General features: G+C 35.7%; 1 protein-coding gene across 1 annotated transcript in view; it reads right to left on the reverse strand.

Moving 5' to 3' along the window:
- Positions 1-1,273: 1,273 nt before the first annotated feature.
- The window catches only part of LOC311611852 (uncharacterized protein C8orf34), a gene marked incomplete at its 5' end in the record, with an annotated part of 230,278 nt that continues 212,572 nt past the window's right edge, over positions 1,274-18,979 (reverse strand). The window contains 3 exons of the mRNA XM_084864358.1: positions 1,274-1,786; positions 3,084-3,143; positions 15,022-15,115. Of these exons, the coding sequence (XP_084720484.1) occupies positions 1,779-1,786; positions 3,084-3,143; positions 15,022-15,115 (162 nt within the window). The 3' untranslated portion in view covers positions 1,274-1,778. The remainder of the gene's footprint in view (positions 1,787-3,083; positions 3,144-15,021; positions 15,116-18,979) is intronic.

An 18,979-nucleotide genomic window follows, 5' to 3' on the forward strand; every position in this document is an offset into this window, starting at 1 on the left:
GATGACTTCTGCCCTCTCTAGTTCCTGTCTGGGAAAGCTCAGGGCTGCCGAAAGGAATTTCTGATTGTTTTCAGCCAACACCTGAAGACAGACCCCATTTCCCAGTCTCCGTGGGAGGACAGAAGTAAAACTTGGATAATAAGCAACAGTGGGCAAACTCAGATAAGTTTCACATGGAACAACCCCCTTTAAAAAAATTTTCCATTCCCCCAACTCTGTTCAAGCCAAAGAAATTTTCCATTCCTACTCCCTCACTCACCCTTTAGAATATCCAGTCACCTCTGCATAAATTGAAGTTGAGTTCAGTTCATGCTGGGCCCTCTTCCCTATTACAATAGTTTATCACTGATTAAAAATATATATTGCCACTTTAATTAGTATCTAGCTTTGTTTGTCTTTGGTAAAATTAAAAAAAAAATAAACTTGATATCCTGGTAGATCTGATTCCTGAGGTTGATGTAGCACTTAGTAGGGTGACTGTCCCCAGAAACAGGTCAGTGGACAAGAGAATGACAAAAACTGACCAAGTGATGGTTGGAGGAAAGAATGGTTCAGATGAAGGCATTAGGGATAACACATTTTAAAGAAACACTATTATGAATACAACAAGTATTTGAATCCTCAGTTAAACATATTTGAAGAAATATTCTCAGTGGTAAGGGTATTTAAATAGAGAACTGGCCTGGTCTTGTAAACTTATTCTCATGTGTTTTCTCTGTTCTGCTAAATATATTGTTTTCTAAGCCTTTAATTGTTTCTACCTATTAAATACAACTTTTATGAAAATTAGCCTCATGAGTTTATATGCTCAAGAAAATGTTAATGTAAGAAAATGTATTATTTGACTTAGGAATATTACTTCATTCATACAATAGGAACTTCTTTGTTTATTCTTTAGCCATGTTCTGGCCTTTAACATTTGTTTCTTTGACAGTTATACAGGCAGTTTTATCATTTAATCATATGCCTTAAAAGTCCAGAAAGAAAACTTAGGTTAAGACAATTAAAACAGTTGAGATGCCCAATAAATTACTTAGATCCATTCACTTTGCATCAATGCATAACACATTCCAAAAGCAAGCACATATCAACTTTAAAATGGATAGTCTTAGTTGGGTTCAATAACTGCATAAATGGTCAGTTTTCATTGCATATGCATTGGGGCATGCATTTCATTCCTTATTGATCTGCTTTATTGAATTAACATATCAATTATGTGTTTTTGCAAGGAGCAGGGACAATAATTGCAGAAAGGATCAGTGGTGGAGAATGCACCTCACTCTGCACAGAACATATAGAGCAGGTCATGACACTGAACAACAGCTAACTCCCAGAGATACCCAAGTGGCACATCCTGGCACATGTGGGTAAGTATAATGTTTATTAATCTAAAAAATGAGAAAATATTATAAAAATATAAGAAATAGAAAAATCCCAGACAAGTTAAAATACAGAAAAAATTTAAGCCAAGTCTTTTGAGTCAGGCAATATTTTGTGTATCAAATAGTAACCTTAATAGCTAGAGTAATCTAAACCCAGGGCACCAACCATGTCAAAAGGCAGCAGTCATGCTGACCACCCAGAATCCTTTGCCAAGGTTAGTGTTTCATGATTACTGACTTAGGCACCCCCGTGGTAACAAGAGTACTTGTTTGTTATTAATACTATAAAAATAACCATTCTTTAAATGATTACACATAGTAAATAAAATTAGGATTATACATAAGGATTTGAATAATTTCAATTTCCTTAAGGACCACTTGCAATCTCTGCCTGTTTCACAGACCTGTAGGAGAGAAACAAAACAAAACAAAATGTGCTTAATGACACGTCTATAATGTAGCATTAAAAAAAAAAAAAGATGTGTCAACTTTATCCATTCATCTACTGATGAACAGTTAGGCTGTTTCCTATCTTGGCTATTATAAATAAGGCTGCAATGAACATGGCTTTTTGAGACCATTTTGTATGTAACCATTTATTTACAGTATTGTGCAGACGTAAATATATAACTGTGTGTGTCTGTGTCATATACAACAAAACTAAAGTATATATAATATATTGTGTTGTGACTCACATTTTATGTAAAAATATAAAAATGTTTTCCATATTAGAATATACTAGTATATAGAAATAGGTAGGTAGACCTATCCAGTTAATATATGTATATACCTGGATAATATATGTATATACCCAGTTATTATATGTATCACCCATATTCCATTATGTAGATTGCTATACATTTTTAATAAATCCTCTTTTGTTGATCATTAGATGATTTTAAAATTTTTACATGTTTTATATTTTTTATTATAAGACGGTTCTCATGTTTATTATAAAACATGTGCAATGAATATAATAATATTCTGATAACTACACAGTGCTGCATTGTACAAATTGTTTTTTTAGGTGATTTATTAATATAGAATGATTGGGTCAGTGAGTAATCAGAGCAGAACAAAACTGAATGAGCTGCCAAAGTAGAGGGTATACTTTTCATTTTATGTAGAAGCTGGGTGACCATTTGGTAGGGGCTGTGCAGAGAAATGACCAGCATGATATTGGAAGAGACGTAACCGGTTTTACATTCTTTCTAATTTTGAAATGCTGTGACTCTGAGTGCTAAGAACAAACTCAACCTTTGCTTCTCTCTGTGACATAATTGAGAGAATATACTATGAACTGCTCATGTTAATATATTCACTTCATAGGCTAGATCTGAAATTGTTCTGAGATGTTGTGTCTCCGGGATATACTTAAAGGTGCTACAGAGTCTGTGGACTGCACAGTGGGAGAATACGTTTTCATCTCACATATGTTTAAAAGTGATTTTCCTGCCAAGAAGAAGAGTTCAAATTCCCTTTCTACCTCCCCAGTGAGCACAGATTCAGTGAGGAGCCAGAGAGCCACACAACATCACAGAAAGAAGGAAACCTTTGTGCAGAGGACTTGGAGGAAAATCTTTTTTTTTTTTCTCTCGTTATAGGCCATGAAGACTATTTTAGAAAATCTGATCCTTGGGCAGTTTTGGACAGTACCCATAATCACCCGACATTAATAGTAAGCGTCCTGAGCGAACGTACCAGAGTAGACCAGAGTAGGACAAGAAGAGCACGGAACACAAAGAAGAAGGTCGGTAGAACCTGCACGATGGGAAAAAGAGAGAGAGAGATAACACGCTGCACCGGGAAGCATCTGTTAAACACAATCCCCCCTGGTTTAACCAACTTCGAGTGAGAATGAAATGAAATTCATAGTAAAATTACATTTATACTATACAGTGAACTGCAATCACATAGTTTAACTGTTCAATAGTGAGTATACTTTCACATCATGATTCAGTCATGTTCAATTTAAACTTTTGTTTATTTTTAAATAAAATCCATCCCCAAATGCCCCTCTGAATAGTGTTAGGAATATACATGTCAGTTGCAGGAAGACACTATCTCAATGCAAGTCGTAATGCTTATGTTCAGCATGGGTTAGGCAGGAAAGCAGTACCCTACAAGCTGTTACCTTAGCACAGCTTATTCTGGATTGGATATATACATGTCACAGTGCTGTGATGCTGTAACATTTGTAATTTCATGTTATCATCACAAAGTTATTGAGCTTTACATGAAGTAGTGCATATAGATACATATATACTACATCTATAATACTGCATGCTAAATGTAATTACTCTGAACATATTCCTAAGGCAGGAGAGTAAACCTAGTGGGAAAAGTTTAAAACCATGAGGAAATAAAGAGGATAAAAGCAGTGAAATAAAGGAATCAGTACACATCAAAGATGTTAAAGGGTCTTAAAAGTCCTACAATTAAAATAACTATTTAACCTGATGTTTAGCAAAGTGATTAGATGATAGAATTTTATGTAACTCACTTTTAAAAATTCTACAGAGATCCATTGGTGGGTACTGCTTCAACCAGAGGGATATCAATGCAATTATTGGTTTATATAATTCAGCAGTGAAAGAGAAAAAGCATAGATTTGTACTCAATAGACCGGAATTCAAATAGTGGCCCCATCCCTTCCTATATACTAGTAGGTGAGCTTGAGTCAGTAGCATTGCTCAGAATTCTCCACTGAGGATTCTTAAAAAAAAAATGCCTTTAGAAGTATTATTAAGTAGTGGGCATTTGGTGGTTTTACAGTATTCAAATTTATATAAATAGAAACTACAAGTACATTTGGAGTGAAGGTGGTCGTGATGATTGTATATGGAAAGGGTGCTATATTTAATAAAGCTGGAGAACTTGGTTCATTTTTAGAAATCTTAAATATGGAAGGACTTTGGAACAAAATAATGATGCATTCACCTTTGGGTTGAATTAATGCTCTATATTAGAGGTTCTCAAATTTTAAGGGTATCAAGTCAACTGGAGAGCTTTTTAAAACATAGATTGCTGTGGGCTCCACTATCAGAGTTTCTGACTTTAGGAAATGTGGGGTGGAGGCCAAGGGAATTGCATTTCTTACAAGTTCCTAAGATGTTGCTGTTTATGGACCACAGGTTGAATATCAATATTTCATGTAGCATGGACTTCAGGGTGAAGAATAAAGCCAGCTATGGCCTGACATACTTGAAGAAAAAGGAGTAGTGAAGTGTGTGGGCACCAAACAAAATCAAAGTGTAGAGTATCTTAAGGGCAGGAGGTTTGGAACAGAGATCCTATATAATAAAGAGCTAATATGCTAATTAGACCGGTTGGCGAAACGACCTTCCAGAACTACCAGTGGGAAGGGCCGCAAGGCAGCCGGGCTGTGAGGGCCAAGCCCCTGGCATGAATTTCGTGCATTGGGCCTCTAGTTAGAATATAATAATCTAAAATTTTAAAGTTGGATGCTATTTCACATTTGACAAAAATAAATAAATAAAATAAAAAATACATTGCCATAGAAGACCATTACATTTGAGATAGTCAAGGAATGATAATGGTAGGACATTGGATAAGTCACCCACTTAATAGTCAAATTTTCCTAATAGGAATTGTGGTAGAGAGGAAAACAGCAAGCCAAATGTAAGTGCTCCATATGAAAGAACAGAAGTGAGTGGTAGGATTATAGTGACAGAGAAACTGGACAGCAGGACAAATGGTGTGAACCTAAAAAAAGGGAGAGTTTCAAGTAGACTGTTTCATGCTTCCTCATGGTGCAAGCACCATGTCAAGACACGTGGCAACTGAAAGAAGGATCAACTTCCCTGGGGAAGGAAGCAGTGTCTTCTAGAAGAACCCATTTCAAATAAGGCAAAGAAAGGCATGGGGAGTGTTATTTGAATAGCATCGAAGGAGAATAGGTTTGCAAATCAAATTCCATTTGCACAGGGTACAGGGGAAAGTTCTGAGAAATATATCAATGGCGGGAAAGAATACAAAACATGAGATGGTTTTACTTTGACAGGGGCAGTAGGGCAAGACAGAGTGGCTCAGGGTAACAGGAATAATAAAAAACAAAACAAAAACAGAAGTAACTGATCTCAAGTTTCTGACCTGAACTTTGGTACAACATTGTTTTAATATAGCAACAACCTTACATGGCTTCCCTCTGTGAAGTGGGACTACATATCAGGGGATAGCCCATTACTTTTCATACTTGGGGGAATGCAAGGAATGACGCAGCTTTTGCGTTGTGGGGGAAGAGAGAACAAAGCAAGCAAGCAAGGAGCCATACATTCTAGAAATAAAGGTAATTTGTTTACGCATAGAGCTTCCTTCTTTTCTTCTTGAATGCCGTATATACAGGTTTATTCAGTAAAAACCAGAGGCACAAATCACCTGAGGCAATGCATTTCAAATGCGTGTGTGGGGATTGACATAAAAGGCTGCATTAAAGCACCACACTCTTTGCAACTCTGAATTACCATGACCTGTGATGTATCACTGAACATGTGACGTATCACTGAACATATCATGTTTGGTCATGTGTGTACTGATAAAACCACTTACTACATAATGCTGTCCATGCTCCTAATCATGGCCTCACTGAGTAATCAGAAGATGTGACTCGGGCTTGACTACTTCTCGAGTCACTTCACCAATCAGAACTAAATTTAATCATGCATTCACGCAATTCATCCAGTAGATATTATTTAGTAAATAGTGAATCTAAAAATACTTATTAAATAATTGTGTGCTAAATGCTTACAATGTAAAATATGAGTATTACAACAAATGTTCCCTAATAGGTTAGTTTTTGGAATTAAATATGTGGAAGCAATTTATAAATTATAAAGCCTATGTAACTAGTGGAAACTTTCTGAAAATTGTTGTGAATGTTAACAAATGGGTAATCTTTTTGGTCCTAATATGAAGGAGAAAGTCACATGGAATTTACATTTCAGAATATAAATAAAAACTCTGTTTTTGGACTGAAGAATGTTTAATTATACTAAAGTTGATATAGAGTTTGGGAATATTTAGTCAACATTTCATAACAAGTCATTTCGAAGACATTTGGCAGCATGCTTTGAACAGTTGTTCTATTTTAAATAGCTTACTATGGGATTGAAAACATGCTTAATGTAATTACTAAATGTTGTTTATTTTATTCTGTCAAAATTTTATTTTTTCATGTTTATCAAATATGCCTCCCTTAATTTTCTGGATGACTTTGCCTGTAGATAATAATTCAGTGCACAGTGTAAATATAACTAAATCAAGTTGAAGTTATATTAAAAGCAGATTTCCTACCCAAATGTATTACTGCTTATTTCTTTACATGTCACTTTCCCTATTTTCATGTTTCATAGTATTTTCTTTATGATACAAACTCTTTCAGTTTTCAGTGAAATAATTCCTCTCTTGATACTATTTATATACGCATTTCTCCCACCGTCCCTCTTCATTTAGCTTCTAGAGATGGAATGACATTTCACACTAGAACATAAGACCTTCGATTAAGTTAAAATGTAAATTGCACTTATTAATCATGTACCCTTGGGAAAGGGTATTTAATAAATCTAAGATTATAAAATCAGAATACTATCACTCACACATTTATTTGTCAAGAGGATAAAAGGAGATACTACAAACATTTAATAAATGTCAGTCCTCTTCCATTTCCTCCTCTTTTAGAGAGCATGTGTTTCTATATAACCTTAAAATGTCAATTATTCATAATAGGTTTTAAAATGGAATTCTGTAATTCTAAATATACCCCCCAAGTTGATTTTGTAGTTTTATTATATATTAGTGGCTGGGTTCATGCACATTGAAAGGAAATTAATTAGAAAAAGTATTTTAATATTCACCCTTTCTCTATAATAGAAGTGTCAGAGATTAAAGAAAATTAGGGAAACTGTCTTTGAATTAACTTAGATAGAAGGCCAGTATCAGATGGAGACAAGTATCACTCATGCACAAGTCAACGTTTATTTATAAACTAGGAGCCTGGTGTACAGATACATGCACCAGTGGGATACCTTGGCCTGGCCTGTGCCCTCTCACAATCTGGGCCCCTTGGGGGATGTCAGAGAGCTGGTTTTGGCCCATCCCTATAGGCCAGGCCAAGGGACCCCACCAATGCACAAATCCATCCCCTGGGCCTCTAGTATGCATATTAGATCTTTGGTTAATCTCTTCCCACCTTTCCCTCTGAGATTCATCAGTTTGTTCCATGTTTCCATGATTGTACACTGAGTGTATGTCCCCCTGGTGGTCAGTGCACATCATAGCTACCAGTCGAATGACCACTTAGGCTTTTATATATATAGATTAGGCTATGGAACAATTTCCCCAATTTATTATTAAATTAATGTTGATTAGAATATATGCTATTGGGTAGGCAACTAAGTAATTGCGGGTTTCATACATATATGGCTTCAGTTGAATTTTTAGGTTTGCAGACATAGTACAAATGTAAAACACATTTTGTTATTTGATAGTTGGCTATTCAGCTGTTAATCAGTAAAAAAAGTTTTTTGATCTGTTTTGTAGTTTTCGTTTGGCGTTCGTTGAAAAATGGAAAATCAAAAGGAACATTTTTGTCATATTTTGCTTTTTTATTTCCGCAAAGGGAAAAACGCATCGCAAGCTCATAAAAAGTTATGTGCTGTTTATGGTGACGAAGCCTTAAAAGAACGGCAGTGTCAAAATTGGTTTGCCAAATTTTGTTCTGGTGATTTTTCACTCAAAGATGAAAAACGCTCTGGTCGTCCAGTTGAAGTTGATGATGCCCTAATCAAAGCAATAATCAATTCGGACTGTCACAGTACAACACGTGAGATTGCAGAGAAGCTTCATGTATCACATACATGCATTGAAAATCACTTAAAACAACTTGGCTATGTTCAAAAACTCGATACATGGGTTCCTCACGAACTGAAAGAATCACAGTTAATGCAACGCATTAGCAGCTGCGATTTGCTAAAGAAACGTAATGAAAATGATCCATTTTTAAAACGACTGATAACTGGCGATGAAAAATGGGTTGTTTACAACAATATCAAGCGGAAAAGATCGTGGAGCAGGCCAGGTGAACCAACTCAAACAACATCAAAAGCTGATATTCATCAAAAGAAGGTTTTGTTATCAGTTTGGTGGGATTACAAAGGAATTGTCTACTTTGAACTCTTACCACCCAACCGAATGATCAATTCTGATGTCTACATTGAACAACTAACGAAATTAAACAATGCAGTTGAAGAAAAGCGGCCCGAATTGACAAATCGAAAAGGTGTTGTATTCCATCATGACAATGCAAGGCCACACACATCTTTGGTCACTCGGCAAAAATTAATGGAGCTTGGTTGGGATGTTTTGCCACATCCACCATATAGTCCTGACCTTGCACCATCTGATTACTTTTTGTTTCGATCTTTACAAAACTCCTTGAATGGTAAAAATTTCAATAATGATGATGATGTCAAATCGTACCTGATTCAATTTTTTGCTAATAAAAACCAGAAGTTTTTTGAACGTGGGATTATGATGCTGCCTGAAAGATGGCAAAAGGTCATTGATCAAAATGGGCAATACATTACAGAATAAAGTTATTTAGTTCCATGAAAAAATTGTCTTTTTCTTTAAAAAATCCGCAATTACTTCGTTGCCGACCCAATAGTTAGTTCTCTCAGTGAGAAAGATTTATTAAGATTTATTAAGCACAATGTTCTGTTCTTAGAACATTAATTATCCCCTCTTCAGTTTGAGAAAAGTAAGTGTGAAATAGGAGGAAAAGGGGAATCCTATATAATAAAAGGGTAATATGCAAATTGTCCTCTTGACTGGAGTACAAACAGGAGGCAGGGCCAGCCCACCAACTACCCATAGCCCTTCCCCCCACTGGCCCCATCCCTGATCAGCTTCCCCACCCCCATTGAGGGCAGGGCTGGCCCCAACCACCTGTAGTTCCTGCCCCCTGCTGGCACAGCCCAATCAGCCCCAATTGTGCTGGGCCAGCCAGACCCCACCCATGCACGAATTTGTGCAATGGGCCTCTTGTGAAATAATAAGAAAGGTTGGGATCAATGATGGAGTGGCTATATGGACCCCCATTGGTAGGCATCAGTTGAACTCACACAACCTGAAGGATATGTGAGAGCTTTGCATAAGATGATGATACTACCCGTGAGTCCACACAGGAAGAGGTCACTCTTTTTTTGCCCCAAATTAAGACTATATAATCTTTCTCTCCTCTAAAGTGCCAACATATACTAGAGGCAACAAGTTGAATGCAAAAGCCATAGATTAATTAAGAAAAATGAGATTTGGCTTTATAAATGAAAAGATAAATTATTACCAGTAAGTAAAAGGTGGAAAGTGTTTGGCAGAGAATCTTGGAGGAGAGCATTCTCTTTCATTCTCAAGTAGTTAATGTACCTTTGATAGTTAAAATCTGGGAATTGAGCAAACATAGATACAGCTGAGCGTGAGTCTTTCTCTGCAATTTACTAGCTTATGGACAACAGGGAAGAAGCAGAAACTTTGATGAGTCTCCTGATTCCCAATTTTTCCAACTCTATCAGAACTTCTAGAAAAAGAGAATTAGCCTCGCACTGACATAATTAAATGTCACATGTATGCTCACAAAAAATTGCAGTGAGAAACTAACAAATGTCTGGCAACAAATTCCATGAAGGAGTGAGAGACTGCTGTCCTTATAGGATAGAAGATAAACTAAATATTGTCATTAACATTTTTGCATAAATAGAAACCATTTTACATGTTATATTGCTAAGCCAAAAAGTAAGAGCTTAGAATTAACTAATATTTACCAAGCACATTCTATGTGTCTGACACTATGTTTGGCACTAATTAAAGCAATAAAAAGTAAATCTTTTATTAGTCTATAAAAACAAAATGCAATAATCTGAAAAATGTGTTAATTATGTCTAAATCTGTTGAAATATATTGAAGTGAGAAATTGATAATTCAGTAATGGTTGGGTAAATTATTGAGATAAAGCATCCCATTAAAAACATGGAAAACACATTTAAAAGTATGTGTGAAGGCATCAGAGACCTTTCAAAGCAATAAAGTATTACTAGTACATGGCAAATATACAGGAGAATAAGAAAACAAACAGAAATTTTGAAAGTGGAATTTGGGGACATGCTTCTTTTAAAGGTACCTGCTAGTTACTGAAATAAATTCTGTGGGGCTGACAACTGAAAGAGAGATTGCAAAAAACTCCTAGAATTGGAGCTCCAGTATTACTGAGGAAGGTGACTCAAACCCCCTAGGTTTGGGTTGCTACTCTGAAGGGACATCCTACAGGAAAGGACTAAGCACAACATGGGAATATGGCAACCATCTAAATGAATAAAGCCCAACTTAAAATCTCAAATTTTTGTTGAATTTCAAATAATCTAGGAATACTTCTTTCAGAAACAAAGTAAAATGTTCTCTTGGAAGAAGTTAATATCAAATTATCTCTCTAATTTTTCATATACGATTTCAATACTTAATAAAAAATAAACAGGCATGCATGGTGACAAGACTATGTGATCAAAACCCAAAGTAATAATGGAGGGTATTTTGAGTGGTGATATTATGGGTAATTTTTGTTACCTTTCTCTTAGCAAATTTCCATACATTAAATGCTAGACGTCAGATCTCTAGACATATTTATTCTACATAACTGCAACTATTTAGCCCTTGACAAATATCTAACCATTTCTCCCATAACCCAGACCCAGTAACCATCATTCTATTCATTGCATCTCTGTATTTGACTTGTTTAGATTCTATATATAAGTGAAATCACACTTTTTTTTTTTCTTATTGTATCTGGCTTCTTTCACTTAGCATAATGATCTCTAAATTCATCCATGTTGTTGCAAATTAGCAGATCTCCTTTTTAAAAAATGCATATTAATATTCCATTGTAATATACATAACAATTTCTTTGTCCATTCATCTATTGACAGCTACTTAGGTTGTTTCCATATCCTGGCTATTGTGAATACTGTTCCAATGGGAGCGTAGCTCTCTAATGAGGTGCTAATTTCATATTCTTTGGGTATATACCCGGAGGAGAAATTGTTAGATCCCATGGTAGTACTAATTTTAGTTTTTGCAGAACTTTCACATTGTTTCTCATTATGGCTTAACAATCAATTTACATTAAAACAACAGTGTACAAGGTTCTCTTTTCCCTCCACATCTTCACCAACGCTTATCTCTTATTTTTTTTTTAATAATACACATTCTAAGACATGTGAGGTGATATTTCATTTTAGGGTTTTGGTCACTTTTCCCTGGTTATTAATGGTGTTGAGTACCATTTCATGTACTTGTTGGCCATTTTATGTCTTTTTTGGGGGAAATGTCTATTCAAGTTTTTGCCCATTTTTTAAACAGGTTATTATTTTTTTTTTTTACTATTGAGTTGTGTGAATTTCTTACATATTTTGGATATCAATCCCTTATCAGATACATAGTTTAATAAAAACTAAACAAAATAGTTGGAAAAGAAAAGAAAACTACCACAAAAGACAAGGAATAGTTAAATCAGTCTTGAGAACGAAGAACAGAATTGGTGACATCACACTTCCTTATTTCAAATTATATTACAAGGCTATGGTAATTAAAACAGCACAGTACTGGCATAAAAGGACACACATGGACCAGTGGAACAGAAATAGAGAGCCCAGAAATAAACCCCAAGTATATATGGTGAACTAATGTTACACCAGGACACTAAAGCTACACAGTGGGGAATTGATAGCGTCATGAATAAATGGCTCTGGGGAAACTGTAAACTCATGGAGAAGACTTGCAAGCAGCCAATACATTCCTCTCATTTGTAATGATACTTTCCATGGGATATAAGGCTTTCATATAAGCTAAACCCATCGAAGTTAAAGAATAAACTAGATTTTTCCTTCATGTTGTGTCCATTACTCTATTCTTTTTTTTAGCCACACCTAGAGCAAATATAAGAATATTCCAAGACAAACAAAAAGTATTTGGTGAAAGTATTAAAAACATGTGCTACTCATTCATTCTTTTGATTTTTAAAAATAACAATAAATTGGACCATGTATCTCTTATTTTTAATTTTAAAGAATTCAACTCCACAATCCAGCAATTTTCAGTATTTTTCCATCTCACTGCACATGCAACAAATAGGGATAATTTTGATTCATTCACACCAGGCGGCTATTGTTGTATTGGCTGTTGCCATTTCTTATTTGATATTCTAAGGGAAAAGAGGTTAGTTGCCCCTAAGTAGCCAGGTATTTCATGTTATAAAAATTTTTGTGGCACACCATTTGAAAATCACTGCTCGAATCCATTGAATTTTGCAGTCCAAAATAACAGTTTGGTTGTCTTGTTGTTTAAACACAGGCTTCTCTGACACTTGTTATAAAATTTTCTGACTATTATTGCATGTGGCAAGGGCATTTTAATAAACAAAGAAGGTAGTATGAAGCATGCAACTTTATGTTTTGCTGAGCAACCTGACCCCATTTTCCCATTACACTTAATAATAGTTTAGTTTGTGAGATTATGTTAGATATGTCATTAAATGCAACCTTTTAAATTTTTTCTAGGAGCTTAGAAATCAATTGAACCATTCATAATATCAGAATTTTACCACAGACACGGGAAACATTTCAAAGTAAGAAGGCCACACGAATAATTCAGAGGCATTTGGCTTCTAGAAATTACAAAAAAATGTATTTATAACCAAAAAATATCTTCAAAAACCAGTATTAAAAAGAAAAATTGCAATTTGGCATTAGAATGTTTTGCTTCTAACAGATAATTAACACTAGTTATTAACTCACTTTTATATTTATTAAAGGAAAGTCCTTAAATATTTATGATGATAAGTTACCCCACATACAAATGTTGAAATACCTAATTTTGAGGATTTACTGCCTGGTGTCAGTTCAGATGCCCTGAAATTCTCATGAAGCCTTAGAATTTTCTGAACACTCATAGAAGATTGAATGTGCTGACTGCACAGCTCCTGAGTGTGGATTTCAGTGGCTGAGTACAATAAATAATATAGACTTTATAGAGCTACCCTGTTTCCCCGAAAATAAGACAGTGTCTTATAGTAATTTTTTCTCCCAAAGTTGCGCTAGGTCTTATTTTCAGGGGATGTCTTATTTTTGGGGAAACACGGTAGATCAACAAAGTCACTCAACAAAAAATAATAACAAGAACTAACAGCAGCAAGAACAAACTGGGGACAGGAGGGAAGATGGTCCAGTTACTAGAGTTCCCACATTATATTAAGTGTCCAGTTTTAAACAAACAAACCAAAGAGTGACATGTTTTATTAATCATATTAAACATGCTAATAAACATGAAAGTTTGGCTTATAAATAGGGGAAAAAAAACACATTCAATCAAAACTCTCCTGAGTAAACTCAGATGATGGACTTTACTACACAAAACTTGTCATCAGCTACTATAAGTATAGTCAAAATTAAAAGAAATCATGTCAAATAAAATTCTTAAAAAGCATGAGAATGAACTACCAAATGAGCCTACCAATTAAAACATATAAATTATTAAGGAGAACAAAATAGACATTCTAGAATTAAAATGAAAAAAATCACTAGAGGGCCTCAACAACAGATTTGAACTTGCATAAGAAAGGATCAAAGAACTTAAGATAGGTCCATTGAAATACAATCTAAGGAACTTCTGAGGAATTCTTTAAAAAATGAAGAAATATGAACAGTTCCTCAGAGATCTTTTGGAACACCATCATATAATATACAAAATGTGTTAACCGACTGCTTATGCTATCAGTAAGGTTTGTGGTCAACACTAGGCATTCTTTAAGGATCAACTCTCTCTCAATACTAGAGGCCTGATGCAAGAATTCATACACAGGTGGGGTTCCTAGGCCTGGCCAGTGATCAGGGTCGACTGGGGCCGTCTCACTCAGTCTGGGTCGGGGCTGGGCCAATTGTGGCCTGCCAGCTGAGGGGAAGGATGGGGAGAAGGGCCGCAGGTAGTCGGCTGGCTGGGATGACAGAAAGATGGCCAGTCATGAAAAGTTGGCTGTGGTCAGAGCACATCGTAGTGACCAGTCGACCAGTAGCTCCGGTTGTTCCGGTCTTTCGGTTGTAATGGTTGCATATATATATATATATATATATATATATATATATATATATATATACATGTATATGTATATGTATATGTATATATATTTAACTAATAATGAGAATTTTATATATAATAACAAACTGTTCCTAACATATTTTGATTTTTTTTTTAAATAATCACAAATTATCACTGATCTAATTATATATTTATAGAAGATTCACATTCTAAATGGACATTTATGTTAGTGTTCTAGAAGAATAATTCCTTCTTGTAAGATTCTGTACTTGTTCTCAGAAAGTTAGTTTATGGTTCTCTGCAACACAATTATGACATAATTGAATCAAGATCTATATTCCTGAAATAGAGCTTATCTTTGCATGGTTTCCTAGTCGAGTCTGAATTTTTTTGCAGACAACATCTGATGTTATGAAAGGAATAGACCTTCAGGGTAGGTTTCCTCTGGCTAAAAGCAATTTGTCAATAAATAGAGTCTACTCACGTTTCTCTTGTTCTGCTTCTACTCCTTCGCTTTCTGTGTCACTTGGCAAGATCCATGGTTGGTGAACCACCTGCAATTGCTTTAAAGAATCATCCTGCCAAAGAAAGAAAATTCATTTCAGATTAGACTCTAGAATAAACTTGTGAATACAAATATGGGTGAACACTTTAGGCTCCATAAATTATATGTCCAATAAAATTTTTCTTACAGATTTCCAAGTTTAAATTCACTTTCATGTCTTAGACATGCCACAAACTCTAAAATCTTTTGTAAAAATTGCTTCCCTTTCAATAAGATTTAATGTCTCAATGAGAAGAATATCTTGACCATGTTCCTTCCTGAATTAATATTTTTGTGGAAATGTTGGCACATATTCTTAGAAACATAATAATAAAATATCTATACAGATAATAGAGGAATATGCAAATTAACTGGAAGGCTGTAACATCACAACCCCATTGGACCTGAGCTGCATGGCACCTGGCCTAGGCTAAGGAACTCAGGCCATGCCCCCTGCCCAGTGGGGCTTGACAGGGGACCTCAGACCACACATGCCTCCCATCAGGGTTTGACAGGAGGACCTCAGGCTGTGCCCCCCACCCAGAAGGGCTTGATGGGGGTGGGGCCGGCCAGGTCTAGGTCTCACCCAATGGGGGTGGGGCTGGCTGGGGCTGGGTCTCCTATATTTTCAAACTGTTACTCTATTCCAGTATGTGCCTATTGCACCAACAGAACAACTATTACTATATAGTAATTGCCCCTTCATATCTTCCTGCCTCAATAATAATGTGGCAAGTCCTTGAGGACAAGGATAATGCACACCTGTGCATTTCCAGCATCTATTATATAGTACCTGGCAAAAAATAGGTATTCACTCAGTAAACATTTGCGTAGGAGGAAGTAAGGAAGAGAAAAGAAGAGAGGATGAAGGGTAGCAAGGAAGGATGGATCCCCTTCAGAATAAAATATAACTAACAATTTTGAATTTATTGAATCATTATTCAAGAAAAATATTTTCAACCAGATTTTGAAAATTTAAAACACAAACTCAATGTGACCTGTCAATCCACTCATTTGTCCTCTCAAATTCATTCATCATCTTCCCCCACTTACAATGATGTTTGACTCCAAGTTGAGATAGTTTGCTTTATGTTGCTTCAATAAATACCAGCAAGATAAAAATAAAGGCTTACAGTTAGATCATTAGACATATTGGCTGATCATAAATTATATAAATGTCTAAGCACTATATTGTACACCTGAAAATAATATACTATTTTATGCCAACAGTATTTGAAAACAAATCTAAAAAATAAAGGCTCACAACCCCTGATCACTGAGAAACACTATATCAGAAAACATCTGTTAAAAAAAAAATGCCTTAATGGCCCTGGCAGGATAGCTCAGTTGGTTGGAGCAAGGTTCCAACATGCCAAGGTTGCAGGTTCCATCCCCAGTCAGGGCACATACAAGAATTAACCAATGAGTGCATAAATAAGTAGAACAACAAATCCACCTCTCTCTCTCTTTCTCTCTCTCTCTCTCTCTCTCTCTCTCTCTCTTTCTTTCTCTCTCTCTCTTCTCCCCTTCCCTTCTCTCTCTAAAATCAATCAATCAATCCATCAATAAATTCCTTTATGAGAGAAACATCCCTTGATTGTGATGGTTACCTCTGGAGATATTTACTAACAATTTAGAGTTTAAAAAAGGCATAATTTTCCAGGAGTTTTGGAGCAGGTTAGAGAGTTGAATAGGTAAAGCAAGGGGATCTTTTAAGAAGGTAAAACTATTCTGCATGGTATTATAATTGTAAATACAATACATTTAGCATTTGTCAAATGCATGGAACTTCACATTACAGATAAATGTTGATATATTCAAATGAAAAAAATAAATTAGATGGTTAGGGAATTCCAGGATGAAAGGCAAAATACTAAAAAATAATCTAAATAATCTAAATGAATTACAAATGTCTAAAAGAACCTCACTGAAGGGGCAGGAGAGTAAAGTGCTGACCCAAGTAACTGAAAATGAGTGCACTCTAAAAGATCAAAAGCAAAAGGAACTGTACATAATAACTGTACTATAGTTGATAAACTCTTTTTTTCTATGGGCATAGAGATTAACAATTCTAAAACACATTACATATATATGTATTTGGAGTGGAAGTTTACAGATAAACAAGGCTAGAATGATGCATTAGAGTTGGCAGTGGAGAGGACTTAAGACACTCCAATAGCAAAGAACACAATTACCACTCTTTGCCTTAATTTGTAATACCATTTTTCCACAAAAGAACTTGGAAATGACTGGTTCTTGGACTGAGGTAGAAAATATACAAGATGTCTAGAGCATCCGGTACTGCCAGAAAGAAAATGCTCACACACACGCGCACACAACACACACACACACACACACACACACACAAAGAGGATATTTTAAAAGATGAAGAAAGCCAACTAAAAAAAAATCTCTCAGTGGCCAAATCTAGAACAATTTGAGCTAAATAAATAAATAAATAAATAAATAAATAAATAAATGAATTAGCATTGGGCTATTACCTAAAGTATAAAATAAATATTTATAAGCTCACTGTGATAAAAATAAATTAATGAATAAATAAACGAATAGACCAATATGCCATGCAGAAGAATTTCAAATATTTATGTAGATTCTAGAGGCCAAGTACACAAAATTTGTACACAGGAGGGGTTGTCTCTCAGCCTGGCCTGCACCTTCTCTAATCTGGAACCCTTTGAGGGATGTCTGCCTGCCAGTTTAGGCCTGATCAGGAGACATCCCTCTCACAATGTGGGACCATTGGTGCCTAACTGCTCACCTGCCTGCCTGCCTGCCTGCCTGATCATCCCTAACTCTTTTGCCTGCCTGCCTAATTGCCCCTAACTGCCTCTATCTGTCGGCCTTATCACCCCTACCTTGCCCCTCTGATGGCCTGATCACTCCTACCTTGTCCCCTGCCAGGGTGATTGCCCCTAAGCACCTCTGCCTCAGCCCCCAACCTAAGCCACAGACTGCAGGAGGCAACCTGGTGGATCAGGAGAAGGTGCAGCTTCCATTATTCTGCTGCTGCCAATGCTGGCCTGAGCCTGGGTCCTTAACTGCTGCGCCTCAGCCTTCGCAGCCACTAAGGCTTTGTCTGGAAGGTCTTCTGGAAGACATCCGCCCTAATTAGCATATTATCCTTTTATTAGTATAGATTCTATCCTTAAGGAAGTGAAAAATAACTTCCCTCTTCTTAAGTGTGGCCTGAATATAGTGACTTTCTTCCAAAGAGTACAATATGGAAAGGGAAAACAAAAAGAATAGCTAACTATACAGTAGAGAAACCTGATAAACACTACCTACAGCTGGGTGATTAAGGTAAACATCAACAGCAATAGTTCCTATTGATAGTATGTTCCTTTGATAGCATGGGATGAATGTAAAAGTTTACCTCTATGGTTTTCCTCCAAAAAAACATAATATCCCAGTCTAAAAAATAGGAAATTATCACACACATCTCAATTAAGGGATAATCAACAAAATATATGTCCAGTACTCTTCAAAACTGCTGTGGTCATTAAACACCAAGAAAGTCTGAGAAACTGTCACAGCCAAGAAGTGCCTAAGGACCCAAAACTACAAAGCATATCTTAGATGGGATCTTAGGGCAGAAGAGGTACATGAGGGGAAACTGAGGAAACTTGAATAAAGTAAGGGCTCAGTTACTAATATCATATCAATATGTGTTTATTAATTACGACACATGTACCATACTAATATTAGGTGATAATAATAGTTGAAACTGGAGAAGAGGTATATAGGAACTCTATATTATCTTTTCAATAGATCCCGTAATCCTAAAAGGGTTCTAAAAAAAATTTTTTTTTAAATGCTGAAAAAACCCACAACATTTTAAAAATGATTTTCACTTTAAAATACCACATGAGCAGCTCTT

This window comes from Pipistrellus hanaki, assembly GCF_964339955.1.
Source record: "Pipistrellus hanaki genome assembly, chromosome: 17".
NCBI classification, from domain to species: domain Eukaryota; kingdom Metazoa; phylum Chordata; class Mammalia; order Chiroptera; family Vespertilionidae; genus Pipistrellus; species Pipistrellus hanaki.